Source organism: Gasterosteus aculeatus, chromosome 13 (genome assembly GCF_964276395.1).
Source record: "Gasterosteus aculeatus chromosome 13, fGasAcu3.hap1.1, whole genome shotgun sequence".
In the NCBI taxonomy this organism is placed as follows: Eukaryota; Metazoa; Chordata; class Actinopteri; order Perciformes; family Gasterosteidae; genus Gasterosteus; species Gasterosteus aculeatus.
This window is the reverse complement of record NC_135701.1, coordinates 7793842-7816832: the sequence shown is the minus strand read 5'-3', so window position 1 is coordinate 7816832 and position 22991 is coordinate 7793842. Positions and strand designations below refer to the sequence as shown.

Below are 22991 nucleotides of genomic sequence, written 5' to 3'. Positions count from 1 at the left end.
GTGGAGCACAAAGACTGCATAATATACCATCCGCACATATGACACGCAGTCTTGCAGACTTATGTTGAGATATTTCTGTGTAGACGTCTAGTTGAAACTGATTTGCTCATTTTTTCATGTCTCCTGTCCAGGCAGTGCCGTTGGCTGAGTGCAAGGACAGCGTGGTCGGCGGAGTGTTGAGGGTGTTACTTCACTCCCTCACCTGCAACCAGAGTAGCACGTTTCTCTCTCACACCTTCAGCACGCTCAGAGCGCTTGTTGTAAAGGTAATTTCATTTTGCTGTGTGTGTGTGTGTGTGTGTGTGTGTGTGTGTGTGTGTTGCACATAAAATTCTGGAGGGTGTGTGTGTATTTTAACAAAACCCAAATAGTGTCTAAATGAAATGTTCTTATTTACTCGTGGGGGTGGCAAACTGTTAATGCGGGCCAGAATTCTTTATGTAAATATCTGCTCGTGACTGAATACCTGGTTTAATCTGTCTGTACGTGTGTGCAGTTTGGGGACCTGATGTTTGAGGAGGAGGCGGAGCAGTGTGCGGACCTGTGCCAGAAGGTGCTTCAGTACTGCAGCAGCCCTGTGGATGAGAACAGGAGCCAGGCCTGTGCCACCCTCTACCTCATCATGAGATACAGCTACAGCAATGCCAGCGTAAGGACACAGCCACACACACGCACACACACAATAGAGATGATCCTGTGCATATGGTCCAATGGGTTGTCAGGATACACACAGAGTAAATGTCAGGCATGTGTTACCTTCTTGTCAGATTAAACCTTATCCAACATCTAAGCTTGCAGAATAAATTGCATTCATGTCAGATCAAATAAAATGTAAGTGCACATGAGAGTTTAGAATGGCTTACGATACATGTGCTCTTGAACACGCATCGAAGCGGGAGTCTGTCACACAACATCTCAGCCTGTCTTCTCCACTTTTCTTCTTCTGCTCGGCTTTAATGTCTTCTCCGGGTCTATTTTGAGCGTGCTGCAGAAGGTTTCTGCTGAAGGATGTGTCTCTGAATCGAGAGCACAGAGATATATCACTGTCGCCAATGTTCCAACCCCTCTTAAACTAACGCGTGCATGTGTATGTGCGCGGGAGGTTTTCGTTCATATGTGTGCATGTGTAGGTCTCATGGGCACACGACGAGAGAGTTTGACAGAGGCGGAAAGGTGGAAATCACAATAGACTTAGACGGGTGTTTTTGCAGGAGGTGAAGCAGTGACTGAAGGAAATAAATAAATTAAAGACAGGTTTAGGATTAAGTGTCTTATTTCGTTTTTTCTTGTACGTCGATAACTGGTGTTGTAGTCAATATTTCCTGTGTTTACAGTCTGTACGCTTTAATGAAAGTCAGACGCCAGCTTGTGGGAGACACGCACGCACACAGAGTGCATTTTCAGAAGAGTATTTCCCATCTGCGTGCCCCAGCGTATGTTTGTTTATATGGTGTATACAGACAGAGCTGTGATCTGAATTAGCAAAGCAGCCATATGACTCACTCATTCAGAACCTCCTCCGCTTCCTTTGTTAATGTTTTTCTCCATTCATCCACTTTTTTTATTCCTCTCTGTGTGCCACACACACATTTTTCATCGGTCAATCTTTTACACGGTCATCATCATCATCATCATCATCATCATCATCAACACCTGATGATACCCGGTGTTGTTTTCTTCCAAAAATGAAGAAAAGAAAATCACTTAAAAAGAAAAAGAAACAGAGGAAAGAGAGCAACAGGGGGCTGGTGAGAAAGAAAAGGAGTAAAAGACAAAGACGGTTGCGCGTTGACATAAGCTATCATTTAAGGTTGTTTTGAGCGCACGTACACGCACGTACCGAGTTGGAGGGCAGTGATGGGTGGTTGAGCTTTGGCTCCATGCCCAGTTGAACAGAATGGGGCCGTAGAGATGATCCATGGGTGATTATGTCGCTGCTAATGGGAGATCATTTCCCGCTTAGCTGGTCATGCTGGAGATGGATGGGACTTCACACAATCACGGGCACACTCCCGCTCACACATGCACACTCACACACACCTCACCGCAGAGGATGTCAGTTATGGTCGACAGGTAGTGTGAAGGATGGAGAGACAAGGAAAGGGAGGTGGCAGGGGACACAACATGTGGCGAGAGGACAGCAAAGCAGTTTACCAATTTATTGTGTGGTATCCTTTTTCAGTTGAATAATAATATATCTGTGGCAGTTGCCTTATTCTGTGTGCTGTCAAAAGGCAATAAATAACTCGAATGAGCTTAGTGTTTCCAATGACGCTATATTGGATGACTTGGAAGGATTTAGACGTTATATAATAACGTTTAACAATTGCATACACGGAAAAAAGTTGTGCGTACACACTTGAAGGTCAGGTTTGAAATGAATGGAGTCAAACGGTCTGTACCGTTGATAATAATATTTAAAATAAAGAAACTTAGGCCTGCTAAATGTTTAACACGGTCCCCTCTGTCTTCGCCCAGAACTTCTCAAGAGTGAAGATGCAGGTCACGATGTCTCTGGCCTCGCTGGTGGGCAAGTCCTCAGACTTCCAGGAGGAATACCTGCGACGCTCCCTTCGCACCATCCTGGCCTACGCAGAGGAGGACACCGAGATGCAGAACACTCAGCTGCCCTCACAGGTATGAAACACGGCTGCGTTGCATCGCCGGTGTTGATCGGATTGGAGCCTCACGCCTGCTTCCTGGTTCTCTTTGGCTTTGTTTCCAGGTGGACGAGCTTCTCCGAAACCTCAACAGTATTTTGTCCGACACGGTGAAGATGAGGGAGTTCCAGGAAGACCCTGAGATGCTGATGGACCTCATGTACAGGTTAGATACACCGTCAATGTTGAAAGGCTACTACCTCTTTGTCCCTCCCTGTCTCCCCTCCTCTCTCTCATCACCCTGTGGCTTCTCTCTCTGTTGTTGTGCTGCTGGTTCCTATTTCTCTGTGGTCGGGGCTGTTTTGTCTCTATTTGGTGCCCTCACTATGGTAACCATGTGGTAGCAGTTTAGTCCGATCTGGCTTTTTGAATATGCAAATGTAAACTGTGTGCGCGCGCGTACCAACAGATTGTGTGTCTTTGAGAACACAAAGGGGAAACGGTGGGACGAAGAGAGCATACATGTGCCGTGTGTCGATTCAGGCACTGTACCTAAACGTGCTCTAATGTCACTTACGTGTGCAATTTATCACTCACCTTTCGGTTCGGGTTGTGTGCCCAGTCGCTTTACACACTTACCTCGACTCACCCCAACGTTTACCTCCGAGCTCCCGAACACAGGGATCATTGACGCACAAGACATTTGGTGTCCAGATGCTTGCATTCATTTGCATGGCACAGTGACTCACCTGCTTTATAAATAAATTCATTCAGACTGTTTAAGATTTATTCCCATGCTGTTAGGCTAATCATTTTTTTTTTTGTTGTTTCCTATAAAAGCTCAAAACCACCCAATTGCCAACTTACACTCATGCACGCATTTTGTTTTGAGATTCACTCTTTACGTGGCAACTTAAAAACGTTCACGGGGGGAATTCAAGGTTCATCTGACACAATCTAAGCAACATTTACTTTGCAAATTTATTTTACAGATTACATTTGAACACGTTATTATGCTATAATTTACCTTTTCCCAGTACTCATTTTAACTAAACAGAACCTGAACGCATCATAATCTCATAACGCATCACATAACATAACCCTTTTTTTCCTGAACATTTGAAAACCGGTTGTTAGCAATGTAGAACTATCAATGATCAGGGACTGGAAAGCCTAAATGCAGATTTCCGATGGCATATCCGAGGGTAACGTTATACTGTGTAATTAATCTGCGGTTCATGTACATACCAAAAAGGGGTCTGTTACAGCACTGCTATCAAACATTTTCATTGAGAATAGTGAATAGTAATAAGGGAGGTAAACTGAAAAGCTTTTTGATTGTTTCTCAGTGTTCGTAGTCACTTGTGTATTTTTTGTACATTGGATTTCTCTGTTTCTTTGCTTCCGCCTTAAGCAAGTCTGTCTCCTAAAGGGAAGATCTCCATCTCAATGTCACTTTTACCTAGTAAAATAAAAGAAAGGAAATCAGAAAAGAACACAACATTACCCGTCTTCTCTTGCCTCCTCAGGATAGCGAAGGGCTACCAGACGTCTCCGGACCTCCGGCTGACCTGGCTGCAGAACATGGCAGAGAAGCACAACAACAGGAAGTGTTACACAGAGTCGGCTATGTGTCTGGTCCACGCTGCTGCCCTGGTGGCCGAGTATCTCAGCATGCTGGAAGATCACAAGTACCTTCCGATCGGCAGCGTCACCTTCCAGGTAGAAAACATGGCTAAAAGCACTGAGTTAGTTAGTTAGTAACTAATGATTTAAAAAAAAAAAAAAAAAAAGTCTAGACTGAAAGAAGGATCCGTCGCAGTCACACAAATGAAGCATTCAGTATCTGTTTGTTGTGTTCGTTTTGTTGAGTTGAGAGAAAACCCTCCTTCTCTCATCAAACCACATCACATGTCTCGTCACGGATTTCTTCCAAATTTGACTGTTTGTCCAGATGGGGGAGCTGTACTCTCAAAACGTCAACATATAAATATGGTCCCCTGGTTCCACTGCATAGCACAGCGCCTTTGAAGTTGAAAGATTGGGGGGGAAGGAATATGTTCTCTCGTGGGAGGGGAACAGACTGTTCCTCTGAACTGAGAACAAAGTTATAACAGTAACTGCTCTGCTGGGGTTATCGATGAGCTGTGTCACAAAGGTTTGGCACAGGACATTGTAGCCTGCAGCAGTCAGCAGGTCATTGATTAGATGGTCATCAAATTAGTTCTATTTCCCACTGTGGGGACCTCTCCTTTTTTAAAGTCAGCCATTTGATTTTATTTGATTAAAGGGGCTAATTGATTGATTAGCTGACGGATTTTCTCCTCAGAACATCTCCACCAATGTGCTGGAGGAGTCGGCGGTGTCTGATGACATCCTGTCCCCGGACGAGGACGGGGTGTGTTCGGGACGCTACTTCACCGAGAGTGGCCTGGTGGGATTGTTGGAGCAGGCGGCGGAGCTCTTCAGCAATGTGAGACCGTGAAGCTGCACTGACTATGATGAATATGTTTAGATTGTGGTGTTTACATAGACACATGTGGATGTATTTAAACTTTATACTACATGATAATCAAGTAAGACTCTAGATGTATATTTGCTATCCTGTAATTTTAGATAGGGCATTGATGTGGACCAAACAGTACTTACCCCACAACCTTGGAGTAGGTTTAATGCAATAATTACATTTAGAATTAACAATCGGAGTAACAGTGAGTAGCATATAACTGGTATAGTTAACATTGTTTCATTAATGATACATTTGTCATACTATGGAACATTTGTTTCTGTTTTGGTTGTCTGTTCGTTGTATGTATGTCTTTTGTGTGGTTATGCTAACATGCAGATGGCTTTCTCATCAGGGTAGTCTCTTCGAGACAGTGAATGAGGTCTACAAGATCATCATACCCGTCCTAGAGGCTCACAGGGACTTCAGAAAACTGTCCTCCACTCATGACAAACTAAAGAGAGCCTTTGATAACATCCTTCTGAAGGTAAAACAGCACTTTATTCATTCAGCTTGAACACAAAATAATATCGTTTGAGAATGACTTGAGATACGAAGGATCCTTGAAAAAAAGACGAGCATGAGTAGTATTTTTTGATGCTTCACAGAAATATAAAATATTTGATATAGCCGCTTCAGAGTAGTCATTAAACATAATTAACATAATGAGAAAGAATATTTTACAGCTGTCACATTGATTAGAGGGTGATATAGAATCTGTTCATTTCCTCCCTCAAGGGCCACAAGAGGATGTTTGGAACCTATTTCCGTGTCGGTTTTTATGGGGCCAAGTTCGGTGACCTCGACGAACGGGAATTCATTTACAAGGAGCCGGGGATCACACATCTGCCCGAGATATCACACAGGCTGGAGGTACACATGTGCAAACTGATATGCACGTTATGAATTGATGTGTAATTGAAGATGAGTGAAAAGCTGTTGGACTGGTGGAATCTGATAATGAGATTTCAAGTTGAACAGAATACAAGACCCACACTTTTTTTTAAAGATTTTTTTTTTTTTCAATCTACATTGTGTCTATACTGTATACTAACAACACAACTTTGCCCACTTCTAGAACTTCTACAGTCAGTGTTTTGGAGAAGAAACGTTGGTGATGATCAAGGACTCTACTCCAGTGGACAGAAAACAACTCAACCCCAGCAAGGTAGATTATTGCTGCTTCATCTCTGTACTCTATTAGCAAAATAGTAATGATGGTATATTACCAATAACATTTACATAAATATACATATGATGGATAAGCTGTATGTATAAATACATGGCGGCTGGGTGTCGCTAAGAGTTATTGAAAACATGCAAAATCTATACTAACCTTTCATCTTTGATTTGATGGAAGAAGTTTGCTACAATTATCAAAACAAAACAAACATTCAGGCTGCCTCGTGTACTGCAGATATACGTGTTAAATGAAAGACGATGGAAGAAATTTGGTTAATTTATTTTGGTGACCCAGATAAAACCTCCCGAGTCCCACCTGTGGTACTCTATTCAGTTTGGAATGACTGATATAGAACCTGCACACAAAACAAACACCTGTGATACATTAAAAAAACAGGTGTTTTACCATTTGTGTTGTTTTTCTAGCATTTATTAAAAAACTGCCCCTGAACACTTAATCACCTCCCATCTCCAGGCATATATCCAGATCACTTTTGTGGAGCCCTTCTTTGATGACTACGAGATGAAAGACCGGCTGACTAACTTCGAGAAGAACTTCAACCTGCGGCGCTTCATGTACACCACGCCCTTCACAAAGAGCGGGCGGCCACGGGGGGAACTCTACGAGCAGTACAAGAGGAAAACCATCCTCACCACCATGCACGCCTTCCCCTACATCAAGACCCGCATCAACGTCATCCAGAAAGAGGAGGTAAGCGTTGAAGATCGTGGTGTTTGGATGTCTGCGGCAATGGCTTTTTACAGTGTTACCTCTCTCTCGCTTCCAGTTTGACCTGACCCCTATTGAGGTGGCCATAGAGGACATGCAGAAGAAGACTAGAGAGCTGGCAGTTGCCACACATCGAGAACAGCCGGATGCTAAGATGTTACAGATGCTGCTTCAAGGCTCTGTGGGAGCCACTGTTAACCAGGTACAATCACTGCAGAGCGACACAGTGCCTGCTCCCATTATAGCTGAAATGATCACTTACCTCATGCGTTACCCAACTGACTGCTGTTCTCCCAAAAGGATTTCTCTTTGTATCACACATAGCCCTTTTGTCCTGGGAACGTTCCTTGTTAATGTGCATGGAAAAAAAGGAAAGCTGAATACTTTAACCCTATTTATCTTTTATCACATTTACAGTTTCCATTGTAGTCACGGTGTGCAGGTGGGAGACATGACAGTGATCAAAGCCTTCACCCGTTTCACAACCGTAATCCGTCCTTTGCTTTTTGACTGATTCAGTTCAAACGTCAATTCACGGCCCTTCTTCCCTTTCATGTCCCTGCCGCGTGGCATGCTGAACCGGAGGTCTCTTTGATCTGATAGCTTCCAGGTCCTGCCAGCCTGGTGAATGTTGGAGTAATGATGAAGCCAGCTACAGCGTCTCCACTCCCTTCCCCTATGCTTTATCTTCCAGCGTCTAATCTGACAGGTCCCTCGCTCCAAGCCGATCGTTGTATACATAACGCTAATGCTCAGCAGCTCCGTAAACATATAACTCTTGACTGTAATCAGCACAAGAGGCTGGCTTTCTCTCTCTGTCTCTCTCTCTCTGTGTGTGTGTGTGTGTGTGTGTGTGTGTGTGTGTGTGTGTGTGTGTGTGTGTGTGTGTGTGTGTGTGTGTGTGTGTGTGTGTGTGTGTGTGGCTCTGCATCTCAGACCAAGGACTGAGGCCCATGGCCAATGCGCTTATGATGCTAATCAGAGCTGTTTAACTGTGCCTGTCGTGATGCAGCCACTCTGTGAGCGCGCTGTGGTTTTATGATGAATATAGGCTAGGATAACAAGATCTCAAACTGGGCAAATGGGAGCCAAATGGTGGGTGTATGCGGCGTTGGGGGTGACATTAGCCGTGCAGGAGGCCTAATCATGACTCCTTTTCTGATCTGATGTCTTCCTCATGTTCTAGTTCAGCGTCGGAGACTCGCACTAGATATTCAGGCAGGAAGTCGTTCTCCCCAGCCTGAAAGAGGGGCATTCGCCTCCCTCCTTTGTTCACGCCCTCTCGAATGCTTCCCCTCTTACCTCCGCTCTTTCCTTCCTCCACTCTGTTTCTGCTTTCTCTTTCTTTGCCTCTCTAACGCTGTCTCTTTTTTTTGTTTTGTTTCGTTTTTGTCTTCCCCCGCCCCCCCATTGTAGGGGCCTTTGGAGGTGGCCCAGGTCTTCCTGAATGAGATCCCAGCAGACCCAAAGCTCTTCCGTCACCACAATAAACTGCGCTTGTGTTTCAAAGAGTTTATAATGAGGTAAGTTACAACCACAGAATCACCACCTAGCGACACCAAACCGCATCAAAGTCATTCAATATTGAGGAAAAACGCCATACCAAACTAGAGCTTACACGCTGAGCCCAAAAAACTAAAGGAATCCACCCACTATTTCATTGTCATCATCATTGTTGTCGGCGTAGGATGATAAAAGAGCACCAAAGACAACGGGGACGTATGGAGACTGATATCCTGCAGTTTAAGCAAAGCGTCCGTCGAGATGCACTGATGGAAATGATAATTTGCACTAAAGTGCACACTACATGCTTGTCAAAGAAACTAAACATATAACGTAAGAAGAGTTGTAATATCATCCATCATGACGCAGGATATTTTTTCATTTCCTAAATGATATGGAAGATATTTCTCCCTTCTTGAATTGCAGAAGACTTTTGATTATATTTTGAATATTCAGATCATAAATTAGACCCGCTCTACCCCACAGCCATGAGTCTTGGGAATATGCTGACTTTGTGCAGGAGATGTGTGTCCTTTGTGCAGACGTCTGTGTGCGTCTGTTTGTATGCGTGTCCTTTCATTTTATGGGCATTTGCACTTTCCCTCCAAAAGAAGGTTTTCATTTTCTTTCCCTCATGTCACATTCCAGCTGCCTTGATTGATACAAGCAGGTTGGCAAATACTTACTCTAATTTCATAGTGTTTTTTTTCCATCCAAAATCCAGCCGAGCTGACACTTGACCCTTTGTATGCCAGTCTGCTTGACTGTAGCGTTTATGCTATAATACAGCGTTTCAGAGGTTGGTAATTTTATTTCCCCACTCAATTAAATGTCTCCATTCATAAAGACGTATCCGACGTACGGAATCAGACCAAAACATTTCATTTTCTGTGCCACAACGTACTTGGTTGCATTATATCGCGGCAGCAGCACCGATCTGTATCACAAATAAATATTTATATTCCAATGAACTGTGATATTGGGTGATGCGTGATATTGGATAAAACTACTCACGTGGTATCTTAATAGTATTTGTTGACTTTGAATCGTTATGACCCATTTCAGTCATTTGTTCAAACTACATTTTCATTTTTAAACTATGAAACAATCTTATATTGCTATGTTACGATTCCACGTATAATAGATATACAATAGCATCATTGACCAGTCCAAGTTCAGAGATATAGCTGCGTTGAAAAATCATTAAAACACATATTCAAGAAGTTGTTTGGAATCCCACGATTTTTTGGTTATCTCATTTTTAATGAGAGAAGTACCTTGTTATTTGAAACTCAAAACGGAACCCTCTATGGCAAATTTGTAATTTTGGGTTATACAGAAGAAATTGAAAGTTAATTTGATTGCAAAATAGGTCTCAATAGCTAATATTATGTCACATGTTATGACTTTGGCATTGATGGCATTTCTAAAACGCATTAGTGGAGAGGTCGTTCTGAGCCTCACATGCTGCCGTCTGGCCACATCTCCCCTTTTGCCAAATTTGTTTATGGTTTATGTAGCTCCGGTAACAGACAGAGATTATCTTTTAAAGTCAGCACAGAAATCATGAATTAAGTTACAAAAACAGAAAGACACATTCATATTTTTGACTGAACAGAAGCACGTGTCAAACACTTTAGTCTGTTGACACAAATAAAGATATTTATATATTGCATGTATATCAATTCATTTTTAAAAATTCAGACCAAGCAGTCCGGTACAAAGATATAATCCATAGAGGTTTCCATTGCTTAGAAAATCCTTTTTTCTTGTGAAGTGTCCTTAATGCTCATTGCCCAGCGTAATTACTGTATACTGTTACGCGACATTGCCGTTTCCATATTACCTTCTTTAAAGCCAAGAGATAAACTCGCCACACGTGTTTGCAATCATCTCAGTCCCTCTTATTTCCTGCTGACTGCTCTGTATTTTGGCGAGTATACCACAGGCAGACCCCGTTCCTGCCCTCTACTTTTATTTGTTACTCATTTTTGATCTAGAGATTTATCTCTGCTGCCCCATTTTTCCAAGACTGGTTTTTACTTGAAACAGTCTTGTGGGTCATTTCATCGTTCACCCACATTCTAGCTGAGGCACTCTGAGAGAACCAAAATAGGAATCCCGTACAGCCAAGTCCATTGTTCACCCGCATGTAGAGCTCTCGCATGCAAAAGGAGTCCAATTTATGTCAAGTAGTTACGAGATGTTTTCAGCGTGGATCAGTACAGTGCATTTCTGAAGGTATGAGGGGGGATTACCGCAAGATTGTTTTGCATAGAATCGTTATCAAATCTGTTTAGTACATTCGACTTTGTTTCTTTTTTTTTTTTAATCTAATGTAATTCAAGACAACACAGTCTAAAGCTCACACCGTGCTGCTCTCTGTCCGCCCGGCAGGTGCGGTGAGGCGGTTGAGAAAAATAAGAACTTGATCACATTCGACCAGAAAGAGTACCAGCAGGAGCTGAAGAAGAACTACAACCGCCTGAGGGAGAACCTGAGGCCGATGCTGGAGAGGAAGATACCTGAGCTCTACAAGCCCATCATCAGGCCTCGGCTGGAGAACAGGTAAACCGACAAAGCAACTCAAACAGAAAGAGACAGCGATTTTTGGGGGGGTATTGATGGTTGAACCAGAGCCATGTTACACTGATTGAGCGCTGAACCAATGCCACGGCCACAATGCTCACTAAGTATCATCTTTCCATGTGTTTCCAACCCGAGTGATGAGCATGTACTTATCCCCCAAATTAAGATTGTTCTATCAATTACTCAGCAACATGCAGAGAGCTTTTAAAATCAGTTGCTTCAGTATTCTTGAGTATTAGCTTGGATGAGGACTTATATTAACCAACATGACATTAAAATATGATGAATAGTATTGATTATTGATAGTTTAATGGATCATACAGCATATACACATAGTATTAAAGTATATCAACTCGTATTGTTATGCACATGGAAATGCATCTCCAATGACTCTACTCCTACAACTACCTGCCCTGACTCCTCATCCTCCTCTTTCTCACCATGATCACTCCTTATCTGGAGTTTTCTCTGCCGTCGCTCATCTACTTGTCATCTCCGTCTTACAGGGATTCCTTCAAGCGTCTAAGTTTCCGCAAAGTTCAGGAGGAAAACTCCTGAGGATGCCACAACTTCTTTGAGACAGAGAGAGAGCGCTAGGGAGAGGAAGGGGAGGCTGTCACACAACCCAAAGAGGAAACGTGAAGACGACATGAAAGAAGAGAGAAGTAAAGGAGCTGCTGGTGACACCCTTTTGCTCTTATCTGCGCTGGAGACGCATTGTGTCCACAATGGAGGACTCTGCTTGTCAACAGTCCAGCAGTGCTTATTAATGTCTGAGGCACGTCCACTTTGTATGATTTCTAGGGTTGTTTGTTACAGGAGGCAAAAGGTGAATGAGCACATATAAACATGGAGCTTTAGAGCATTTCACTGTAAAATCTTCAGATGCTTTTGGCGCTGTTGAGTTCTTTTTTTTTCTTCTTTTTCTAGTTAGCTGCCAGTCCTAATAATGCTGCAACCTCTGGGTTGGTACATAAGCGGACTAAAGTTCCTCTCTGAGGCCCTTGCTGGCCCAGGGTCTGTGTGTGTGCCAATAATGCTTATGTCCTGTGTGTATGTACATGTCTCAATGGATGTGTGTTTATTTAGATCATGTTTGGAGTAGAGGATTTTGGTGCCATACTGAATTCACTTGACAAATGATTCTGTTTTGTGCTAAAAGGCCTCTGAAATTCTACTGGGTGTCTACATGAAATGTGCTGGTTAGAGCAGCAGCAGTATGGGTGGATTTGTGCACTGGAAAAATAAGACACAATTTCCTACGTTTGTTGAATATACAGTACCTGGTCATGTAGCTAATGGAAGAGTTTAACTTATTGATGCATCTGAGGCTCTACATCACACATGGCTTATCTCTAAATACTCATTTTGTATATAGATGTATTACATCAGATAGTTAAAAAGATGTTTACAAAGCTATGAAAAACTATTTTGCATTGTATGGAAATGTATTTTTAGATAAGAACAGCAATAATGATTTTATTGATGATTTATTTAGTTGGCAGGATTCAGTCACTGAGTGCACTGTAAGAATCTCAATGTATATTCCAGTAGTTTCAGTACCTGTTAATAGTCTAATTCCTACAATGCACAGAGTGCCAAATTGAATTCCTCCTTACATAAGAACAGAGATGCTAGAAATACAACACTTTGAAAAGTGACGCCACAAAGCGGTGCTTTGCATTTTGTTCAGTCATCAAAATACATTACAGAGGAAAGCTTTATTTCTGCTTTGCAGTATTCGATAGTGGCGACCTGATTTCCTTTTGACATCCATTAACAGCTCTCTGTATTACAGTAACGTCAATGCACTTGCCATTTCAAAAGTGCGTGTATACACTTTTATATACATTGATAGTCATTTGAATATTTTCCGCTCTGTTTCCAGGTACATCTGTTATTTATGAGCTGTGGAATATGTGAGTATTAACTAAAAATGTATAGCTATTTTTAAACATGCAGTCCATTGCTGTAAGTTGGTGTTATGAGATAAATTGGTGGCAATCAACATCTGGAAAATTCATTTGTTTCTTCATGAGTTATTTTTATGTGTATACCTGTTGTGTTTTAATAACTGTGGAATTTTTACTTGTCAGGCATTCTGTTCTGTTGAACTCAAATAAAACTTAATATATCCCACATTTGTCAATAAATTGTGGCGAGAGTCTTTAAAAAAAGATTTGCTGTTATATTACAAAGCTATATTACTTGATAACCTAAACCCAACATGCACAGATTAAATGTTATCAATATTTTTGTAATTGGTCTATTGTATAAAAAAACTAATCCAATGTGGTTGGTACATTGAACTATTTAAAAGGCGGGAAGAACTTGGGTAACAAATGCAAAAACTACAACCTCGTACTGTCGCGTCAATGCAACGTCATCACTGCGCGACGTCGATTAAACGGACACAGGTTTGTTGAAGATTTCCGTAACTGCGCGCGTGACTCCTCGGCGTTAAACCCGCGGTGGCTTTCAGGCGTTAAAGGCACCGTGAGGCGGGCGATGCATAACGGGGCATTTACCCGTTTTAGGACGCTGCCCGTCTCGCGTCATTCCGTCCTGTGGTGACATTTAGCCGACCTGACTACAGGTGATACTCACCAGTGTGCACGTGATGTAGATAACAGACCGGTCACACGTGTCGTGTATTTAGCCGACCCGTTACACCAATGCGAGGCGTTATTCTTTTTTTTTTAACCTCTCGGTGCCGCTGATATTCTCTGATTTTGTGTGCTCAATTTTACGAATTTACCCCCGCACCGAATAAACCTCTGAGGATTTCCTGCTGTCAATGGTAATTGCCACTCGGTGTTGCCAAGCCTGCTTCATGCCCCGAGCATTGAGACAGTGAAACCTCAGATACAGCTGCAGCAGGAGAGCCTTTCTAACAGACTGCAGCGGGTCGGTGGCTCGTCCTGGTCTTCTGCTGATAAAACAAATCACTTAAACTGCCACTTCATTAACACCGATCAAAATGCCATCGTGAAACAAGTTTTCCTCGCTGGAAACATTAATGCGTGAACGGATTGAGTTGAGCTTGCAGACTTTGACGCTTTGGCTTCATCGCAGCACATTCAGCAACTAAATTAAGCACCTCAGTCCACAGGAAGCTATAGAATATGAACTAAAAGCGTTTGGTTACCATTACCATTACCATAAGATATGTAAATGAATGCGGAAACAACACAATTGCAGTGAAGCTTTATTTTCGGTCTTCAGGTTCAACCATCCTCTGCTCAACTTAGACCGTATTTGTGTGACATGGAGCCGGACGCGGATGACCTTCCCCTCCGAGCCAACACTAACCACATACTCGTCAGACATTACGTGCTGGACCTGGCCGTTCATTTCGACAGGAAGGTCATCGGCGGCACCGTCGTTCTCTTCCTGGAGCCTTGCTCCAGTTCGGGGAGCGCCAAGGAGGAGGCCGGAGGGAGCCCGGGTGCTCTTGAGTGTCGATCTCGGGATGCGGATGAGCAGGAAGATGCGACAATAGGACTCGCGGAGACCCCGACCAGGGCGAAGAACAGGTGTGCCGGCCGAGAAAGGGACGCACCTGAACCCCGAGCTCCGCCTGGCAGCGGGTCGGCGCACGCTGCCGCTGAAAGCGGAGGTAGTCCGTCGCCACGGTCGTGGGAGGCCAACAGCGGCGGCGATTTCACCTTGTTGCTGGACTGCTGTGACCTCGACGTGTCGAAGGTGGAAGAGGTGGACGTGGCCTCCGCGTCGGCCGCGCCGGGCCTCCTGCCGCACCCTGTCGCACCCGAGGGGTCCGCCGTCCCTTCGGTGAAGCCCGAAGCGGCCTTCGTTCAGAACCTCCTCTCCGTGCCCGCTGGCCAATGGCGGCGACGGCAGCAGCTCCTCTCGCTGTGTAGCCGAGCCCCTGGCGCTCCGGGTGGCGGCTCGCTGCCTTTCCGTACAGACCGCTGGAGTCTGCAGGTGAGGAAGAAGGGGGCGGTGTCACCTCGGGACTTCCCCCGCGTCCTCAGGATCTGCTATGAGACGAGGCCGGAGGGGGGCTCCGTGAGGTGGACCCAAGACCAGGACAACAGGTTTGTCTCCGCGTGCAAATCATTCACAGTGTCATTTGGTTTCACATTATTAGACTTCTCTTCTAAATACTTTAGAACTGTTTTGATTTCTGCTACTCGAATGACAGTGTAATATTCTGAGCTCGTCGCGTCAGACTAGATTAGAGGATCGACGGCTTCGTTAATGCACAGAAACACCCTTTGGGCTGTTCTATTCCTCTGCGTGTCCATGCCTGACGTGCCTGTGTCTTGGTGGTGGATCCTTTGAGATTTGCACGAGGGTTGTTTATAGTTTACCGTTGTTTACCCTTCCAGGGTGTGTGTTTACACTGCAGGTTCTCCCATCAACAACAGAGCACTCTTCCCCTGCCAGGAGCCGCCTGTTGCCATGTCAACGTGGCAGGCGGCGGTACGGGCCCCCAGCGGGTGCGTGGTTTTGATGAGTGGGGAGGAGGCCGCCGTACCCGTTGAGGACGGGGACACGCGTAAGCTGTTCTTTCACAAACCGTTTGTGACAACTAGTAGACGTCTAGTCGATTTTATCAATGTTGCACAAAGTCGCTCATTTGCTCTCGTTTAAACTATTAAAGTGCATTTGAAGTAGTTTCCTTTTTTTTACCTATTCTGTAAAATATAAAAGGGTAAAATATGTAATTTTGGTGTCGTTGAAACCTGAGTTTAAGTGTTATTAGGAAGCAATACGGCAACGTTTCAAAGGCAACTTGGTTTACTTTTGAAACCAGTTTCCTCCAGACTCGGATGTAATTCACATACCTATAGTGTGTTGTGCTCATTGACATCTGTTGCAACCAAAAATAAATCTGTAAGAATGTGTAAACTTCCTGTGTAGGAGCTTGAGAAATAACACCAGGCTTCTACACGAGACTTGCTATTAAAATGGTTGCAAGTCAGGATGAGATTACTGCAGTATTGTTTTAAAAAAACTCAATTTTAAAAATCCTTAATTGAAGTATTTGTTTAATTGGCATGGAAGATGTCAACTTTGCCATAGGACCAGTATGTAGATCCGTGCCATTAGGGATACGGATCTGTTAGTTTGAAATAAAAGAATAAAACGACTTTCAGTGGAAAGATGATTTATTCTGCCCCTCCGCCCTCCCACCTTTTTGACTTTTTCATCCTTTCTCTACTACTCTCTGCAGGCTCCTTAATCTGGCATTACTACGTCACTATGCCCATGCCCGCCTCCACCTTCACCTTGGCAGTGGGCCACTGGCACCAAGTCACAGCAGAAAATGCCCCAACATTGGAACGGGGATTGAGGGACAAGGCGGCTCGTAGCAACGCGGCCAAACTGGAGGCCGGACCTGCAGAATTGGGAGAAGCTGACCTTATGTCTGGACTTGGAAGTTCCAGCAGCGTAGCAAAGGGCTCTCCACTCAAGACTGGCAGGTATTTTATTATTTGTTCTTTTTGTGTGCCTTTTTCCTCCTCCTCCTCCTCCAGACTGTTATTAACCCAAGTCTGGCCCTTTAACATTCCTCCGTGGAACTTTCCTTTCACCAAACCAGTAATGGTGCAGGTGAGGTAAGGGGCGCGGTACTCAATCAGCTTTTTTTTTTTTTATGCCATAGTACATTAAAGCTTGTACTATCGTACATTGGGATCAGTGCCCAGAAGACATTATCTTTGGAGAGCAAAAAAGGTAGAGCTCACATAACTTGTATGGAGGCACAGGCTGGGGCTTTAGAGAGGGGCCGGCTTGCTTTGGGCTGGGGTCTCCCTCTCCACTGGCCCGCAGGTTGGCAGGTCTGCCGGTGTTTCCAGTAATCCTCCTCCTCCTCCCCTCATGGTTTTCCTCCAGCAGCAGTCCAGCTGTAGCCTTCTGCAGGCCCCAGGAATCTCCCGCTACAAGGAAGGCCTTTATTTTCAGTGAATGGCTGGAAGGAAACTTGGATGCCGCTGGAAACCCGTTGGAACGCTCCTGGTACGGAGGATGGAGGGAGTGCTGGGTATTGGGTTGAGAGTGTGATTGCATGTTGGCTGGATATTTCTGGGAGCGGTGTGGTTTACCTTTGTGACCTATGTATTTCACATTTCCACTGCTCTCCTTTCCATGCTTATTGCACATTGTGCTATTATTTGCTTCACCGACTCAGTAACTGAATATCGTCGTATTCTGAAAATAATGATCAAAGTAATTTAACAAAAATCAACTTGTTGCCTAAATACTCTTCGTATGATGGTGGCCCACTCTGGTGAAATCACCTACATCCTCAGACCACAGATCATGCTATTCTACCCCAGTATTACATTTGGCTATGCAAGAGTTTAACTTATTTGGCGTCTTTGAAAAAAAACTAAAAAAATGATGTAGGCCATTTCACAAGAAGGTGACGATTCTATTTTAATAAGAAATGTCCATTAAATTGTTACGATTAACCTTTTATTAAACTTTCTACCCCCTTTTTGTTTCGATCTGCTACAGCGGAGACCAGACCACCCGCTCATTTTGTCAATCTTCGGCTGGGGACGAGGGGCTCTCACTAACTGATTATTCAGGCACGGGGGATGACGCCATGTCTTGTTCCCATGGCGACTACCCATGCCGATTTACTGAGCGCTCGGCTAGGACCCAGCGGGTGATTCCACACCGTGTGTTTGGACCCGTCTGCTTGCTGCAGAAAGCCCAGGTGAAGTTTTGACGAAGAGCCACTGAGGCTAATTATATCGTGTATTATAAAAGGAAACCATTAGCATCAGTTAGTGTTGCTGTCTGTAAGCCTGCTGTCAAGTGGCGTTTAAAAGTATGAGACTGTAATCTATTGCAGGCGACTTACAACATTCACAGGCATTTCTATCTAGAATAACATTAATGTTTGTAACTATAGCAACTATTTTGCACGTTCAGTCGGTTTTATAGCTGATGACTGCTGATTTTGTGATTCTGTGCATTTGCCTCAAAGTTAAGACCAGATACAACCTGACCTTTGGCTCACAAAGAGCTAATACATGTGCCCACTAACTCTTTATCATACCCATCTGTATCAACCTTCACACATGCAAAACGTTGGTATAGTTCAGTCCGTTGTGTTGAGGTAGTTGTCGCCTTCCCGTTGCAGATGGCCGTTCTAGATCTTTTGCCCCGATGTTTGGCTGCAGCCCACACCGTTCTGGGGGTCCACCCCTTTCCCCGCCTGGACGTTCTCATCGTTCCAGCAGGCTTCTCCAGTCTGGGCATGGCCAGGTAACGACACCTGCGTCACAACAATGTAACGTGTGAACTAAACCAAGTGCTGGAAAGAGCAAAGGGTTAGAAAGATCGAGAAAGGTTGATCCAATATCCCCGTTAGCTCTGTTTTGGTCTCCACCAGCTCCAAAGGGAATTACGTGGTCCACAGCTGCTAAATACTTCAGTGTTTACCAGCCAGTGGCTAGATGAGTCTGCTCACTGATTGGTGGTTGGGAGTTGTGTGTTTTTTGGCGTTTTCTCGCACTGGGATAGCCGCCGGCTGCTTCTGGAAATGATGTGGATGAGAGCTGAGAGAGTGAACCGGAACACAGCTGAAAGATGTTAAAGTGATGTAAAGTGTAATTATGAGTTTTTAAGGGTGGTCATTTTTTAACAGCTGTTTTACTGCAAGCAACACATTTCCCATCACACATAATCATAGATGATAATTATTATTCTTAAGCTGTGTTGTAACTTAAGGGTCAATGTTAACACAATAATTCACAAGTTGTGACTAAACAATGAATCAAAGTTTGATCACAACAAAATCAGCGCTTGGAAATGAATTAACTTTATCCGGTTGCTTCCTGTTGTGTTTTTTCAAGTGAATGATTAATGACATACTTCACATTTGCAAACCCCTTCACTCGGTCTCAATCTTCTTTGAGGAGATCTTCCACATTGGAATGCTTTATTGAATTAAAGAGACTTTGTTCGGTCACATTTCATTCTTTCTTTTTTTATGCTTATTTTTTCTTTCAGAATAACAGTTGAATACTCAAGCAGCACTAGATTGAAGCTAGACAAAGCAATCAAACTGAACTCAAAGGAATCTTCAGCCTTTACTTAAATGCTGGTGTCTGGTGTCAGTGTCTTTTTTTTTCCATTCTCCAATCATTTACGCACTACTTTTCATTACTTCTCCCTTTCCCTAAACTCACCACCTCTTTTCGCCACATCCCAAACAGCTCTCGTCTTATAAAAAATAACAATCACATTTCCAAAACCGCTCGCTTTTATTATGCGTTTTAATTTTGGCCATGGAGTTCACATAAACATTTCATCACCTCCTCCAAATATAACATGGTTCTTAGTTTGTCTTTATGTAATTTCTCCAACCCCAACAGCCAAGATTCAAAACATGAACCCCAAAATCTGGGTTACCCTCTTCCCTGGGAACAACTTCATTCACTCAGCTACTCAGTCAATAGTCTGTTGTGTTTTAGCTTAGTTATATTTTACATACAGTGTCCAACAGAGGTCCAAAGATGGGCGCAAATCCGCTAAGTGACAGATTTATCAGAATCAGAAGCCATTTATTGCCACATATGTTACACATAGAGGAATTTGACTTTGTGCATTGGTGCGATATAAGATAAAAATATACAATATAATCGATAAGTGTGTTAAATCACGTATGTCCTCTGCACTGGAGATAATTATGCTCAACGTATTTGTTTGTCCCCTCTTAAGCTCCGTCCCCTCCCCTCGCTTTTCATTTGCATCCTCCTTTTAATACCTCAATCTCCCTTGTCTAATTTGACCTTTACATTCTTAAAATCCGTAATGTCCTGCCTCCGACTTTTTTTTTTTTACCCTCTACTGTCTCTTATTTTCCCCTTTCCGTCACGGGACTTTCTGTTTTTTCTCTCGGTTGCCGCCGTCCTCTGTCCTCTCAACTTCTCTGTACGCTGGATCACTTTCCTTTTGACTCCTTTCCCTTGAAATCAAGATTTGTATTTTCCCTGCAATATAGAACATTTATCTGGCACATGTTATACCTTTTTAGATATGACTGAATGTCAGCCGGTACGTGAAGTCTAAAACCAAATAAAGACCTCTGATTTGGGTCGTTAGTGAATGTTAGCCGTTGTCTAGATTTCAGCTTCTCTTTTCTCCCCGTTTGTCCTTTTCCACTCCCCTCCCTGGAGAAAAGTGCCCCAGACAGGATATGAGCTCATACCTGAATATTTATTCTATGTGAATTTCTGACATTTCAGCCAGGAGGATATTTTAGATGACAGTTTGCGACAATAGGGTTGCTACCTGGACCTGGTTCTCAACTTTGCATACATATGGACTACTTCACCCAAAATCCACGGTGCTCTCTGATCTAGGGAACATCTCTACCCTCATCTTGTGAAAACCTGTCTCCCTTCTGCATTTTATATTTTGAACAGTACTAACACTGAGGCTTTTCTGCTGTGGCTGCTTCCTGGTGGATGTTTTCTTTCCCTTTTATGAGGACAAACTCCCAGGCACTTATCCCTCTTGCCCTTGCTGCTTAGACTCCAGTTAGCGGCAGATGACAGAGAACAGATTTAGGGCCTTCATTAAGCTTCAGACACCACCTGCACTGACTCCCTATAAAACTCTGCACGGGTCCCAACCCAGTGTCAACTCACTGCTTCCTCCCCTCGGTGCGGGCGGAGCGGTTCTGCGGGCCTCCGTACTTCACCACAGGGCCGTGCCATGAGCAGGCGGGGAGGTCAACCCGAATGGAAGCTGAGATCGAGATGGAGATGAGAGCCGGGAGAGATGAAGGAGGGGAGAGGGGGGAGGCGGGGGTTTCACGACAGGCCAGCGGACCCCCAGGATGTGGGAGAGGATGTGTGGATTATTCCCAGCAACAAAAGCCATTAGCCTCTGGAACGAACTTCAGAGACTGGCGCTATTTATGCTGGAGATTGGGAGGTATGTGGGCGCCGGTGCTTGGGACCAAGACATGCACAGTTTTTGTGCAGTGCCCCAGAAGAAGCGGTAGGAGTGGAGGGGCTGCGGGACAGGGAGCTGTGGCAACTGCCTGTTGTACAGTGGGACACAGAGAGGGGAGGGCAGAGGCAAAACAAGGGGGAGGATTCACTGTGGCATGAAGTTTTTATTCCGAGATACGGCGCAGGAGGGCAGGAAACCGAGGGTTAAGGGGTCAAGTAAGGGAAAGTCTGCATTCAAGGGGCCGTGCCGTGTGCACTGTGGACCCACATGGCGTCCGATACAAACGCAAACGTAGCTTCCAGGTGGCGACGCCGGTCGGCAGTTAAAAGGATTTCACGGCACCAATTTTCTACAATTCTAAACACTAAACATTATTACACGTATTATAATTTCCACCACTAGGGGTGCACTTCTTGCTTAAATCCCTAACGAGGTTATCCAACTATTGTATTTTGTTCTACTTCGGCTGCAAGATGTCTTCCGCACGCCAAGTTATCAACAGATGTAGTGGATGTGCCGAACTATTCTGTTACTCTGGCAAACCAGACTTGCCCATGCGTTTAGTAAGACCTTTAAAACATCAGGGAGAGGAAGAAAAAGACGGCGGGGATTAATACTGACGGAGGAGCATGGATGAGGGATGAACAGGTGTCTGAGATTAGAGGAAACAAAACATCGTATGAAAGCATTGCCCTCCTTTAATCCCTTGGAGGTGCCGCACACCGCAAACAAAAGTTAGTATACTGCTGACAAAGCTAATAGTGTTTACCTGATGGGGGACGGGAGGCTAAGTGCTAAGCTTCAATAACAGGGCCGTTGCCCTGGACGGCCTTATCAGGTGTAGCCGGCGTATGAGCGCATGTGCCAATGTGACACGCTCACGTGCACTAAAAGCATTTGCGGCGAGCGCGACTGTCAACAGAGCGAGGAGAAGCTCTGTTTAAAGGGCGCAAAGCGGGAGAGCGACTTCATTCCCTTCTCATTACTCCACATACATTATAGTTATTTGCTGCAACGTGAACGTTCTGAGTCCCATAACTTGCGGCTTCAAAGTTGCATCTGTTCCAGTTAATATCAAGAGGCTCGTTGTATTTGAAGAACATGGGAATGTTGTAAAACAAAATCCTAATGAATCTGCTCCGAGCTGTCATGGTCAGGCTTCCCACTGTTTGCCAAGCATCAGTGAGTACTAAGCCTGATTTATAATCCGTGTTTGTGTCTGTGCATTTGTACATCTGGGTCTTTATTCCTACGTGCCTTAGCTCATACCCCTCCCCCTCCCCCCACCTCGTTCTTTTGCAATTTTTTAGAAATTTGGATGCGTAATCTCCCCGTCGTATCTGAACCACGTCTTTTGGCTCTGACTGGGAGTGACAGGAAGGGCACAGCATTTCCTCTCGCTCTTTGAAGCCCAGGTCTGTGTGTCCCAAAGGGCAGGCTGGACTTGCAGGACTAATCAGAGATCACTGAGTTTGCAGCGTGCCCAAATGAAGACATGGCTGCCGTCCCGAAGGGGCGGAGGGGGGGGTGGGCGCGGCGCTTAGTTGAGAAATGTGTTGAAACAGGCCCTTAAGGAGAGTGGGATTTGTTTTTCTTCACGGCAGACAGGCCGATTCCTGTACTTGTGTGTTTTGTATGAATGTGTGTATTGTTCAGAAAAAAAGGGTGCAAGGACGTGTACTTAGAGCAATGGCATGACGTCAGAGCAATGCTTAACAGATTATTCTTCGTTTCCTTTTCTCTCTGGTGGGGTAGATTGAGTTACCTTGTTTTGACGTTTGGGTTATCCTTATGGTATAGCTGCAATAGAGCCTGTCAGATCCATGTCTAAATTCTTTGTTTTAGTTTCTGTGGGGAATTATCTTTGAGGGCCGCCCCACAACCGCTTGATGGCGGCGCCAATAAACACACACGCACACATACACGTAGTTAAACA

The 22991-nt window shown here is 44.3% G+C and overlaps 2 protein-coding genes across 20 annotated transcripts in view; both read left to right on the top strand.

Annotated features, from left to right (window-relative positions):
• dock8 (dedicator of cytokinesis 8) overlaps positions 1 to 13263 on the top strand; it is a 45773-nt gene extending 32510 nt beyond the window's left edge. For both annotated transcript variants that reach the window (XM_040195064.2, XM_040195065.2), the window contains 14 exons: positions 132 to 266; positions 497 to 649; positions 2479 to 2637; positions 2726 to 2826; positions 4130 to 4322; positions 4930 to 5073; positions 5462 to 5593; positions 5845 to 5979; positions 6185 to 6274; positions 6764 to 7000; positions 7077 to 7220; positions 8435 to 8541; positions 10919 to 11089; positions 11617 to 13263. In XM_040195064.2, the coding sequence (XP_040050998.2) occupies positions 132 to 266; positions 497 to 649; positions 2479 to 2637; positions 2726 to 2826; positions 4130 to 4322; positions 4930 to 5073; positions 5462 to 5593; positions 5845 to 5979; positions 6185 to 6274; positions 6764 to 7000; positions 7077 to 7220; positions 8435 to 8541; positions 10919 to 11089; positions 11617 to 11668 (1953 nt within the window). In that variant the 3' untranslated portion in view covers positions 11669 to 13263. The remainder of the gene's footprint in view (positions 1 to 131; positions 267 to 496; positions 650 to 2478; positions 2638 to 2725; positions 2827 to 4129; positions 4323 to 4929; positions 5074 to 5461; positions 5594 to 5844; positions 5980 to 6184; positions 6275 to 6763; positions 7001 to 7076; positions 7221 to 8434; positions 8542 to 10918; positions 11090 to 11616) is intronic.
• A 75-nt stretch (positions 13264 to 13338) lies between these two features.
• Positions 13339 to 22991, top strand: part of aopep (aminopeptidase O (putative)) — a 59259-nt gene continuing 49606 nt past the window's right edge. For 3 of the 18 annotated variants that reach the window (XR_013452076.1, XM_078087359.1, XM_078087357.1), the window contains exons 1-7: positions 13471 to 13527; positions 14336 to 15168; positions 15463 to 15632; positions 16311 to 16560; positions 16973 to 17095; positions 17597 to 17801; positions 18231 to 18355. Coding sequence is in view for 17 of the 18 variants with exons in the window: in XM_078087359.1 (XP_077943485.1) it covers positions 13486 to 13527; positions 14336 to 15168; positions 15463 to 15632; positions 16311 to 16560; positions 16973 to 17095; positions 17597 to 17801; positions 18231 to 18355 (1748 nt within the window). In the remaining variant the exon portion in view is untranslated. Of the gene's footprint in view, positions 13707 to 14335; positions 15169 to 15462; positions 15633 to 16310; positions 16561 to 16972; positions 17096 to 17596; positions 17802 to 18230; positions 18356 to 22991 lie in introns of all 18 variants that reach the window. The other 15 variants (XM_078087365.1, XM_078087362.1, XM_078087364.1 and 12 more) reach the window with 10 other exon arrangements.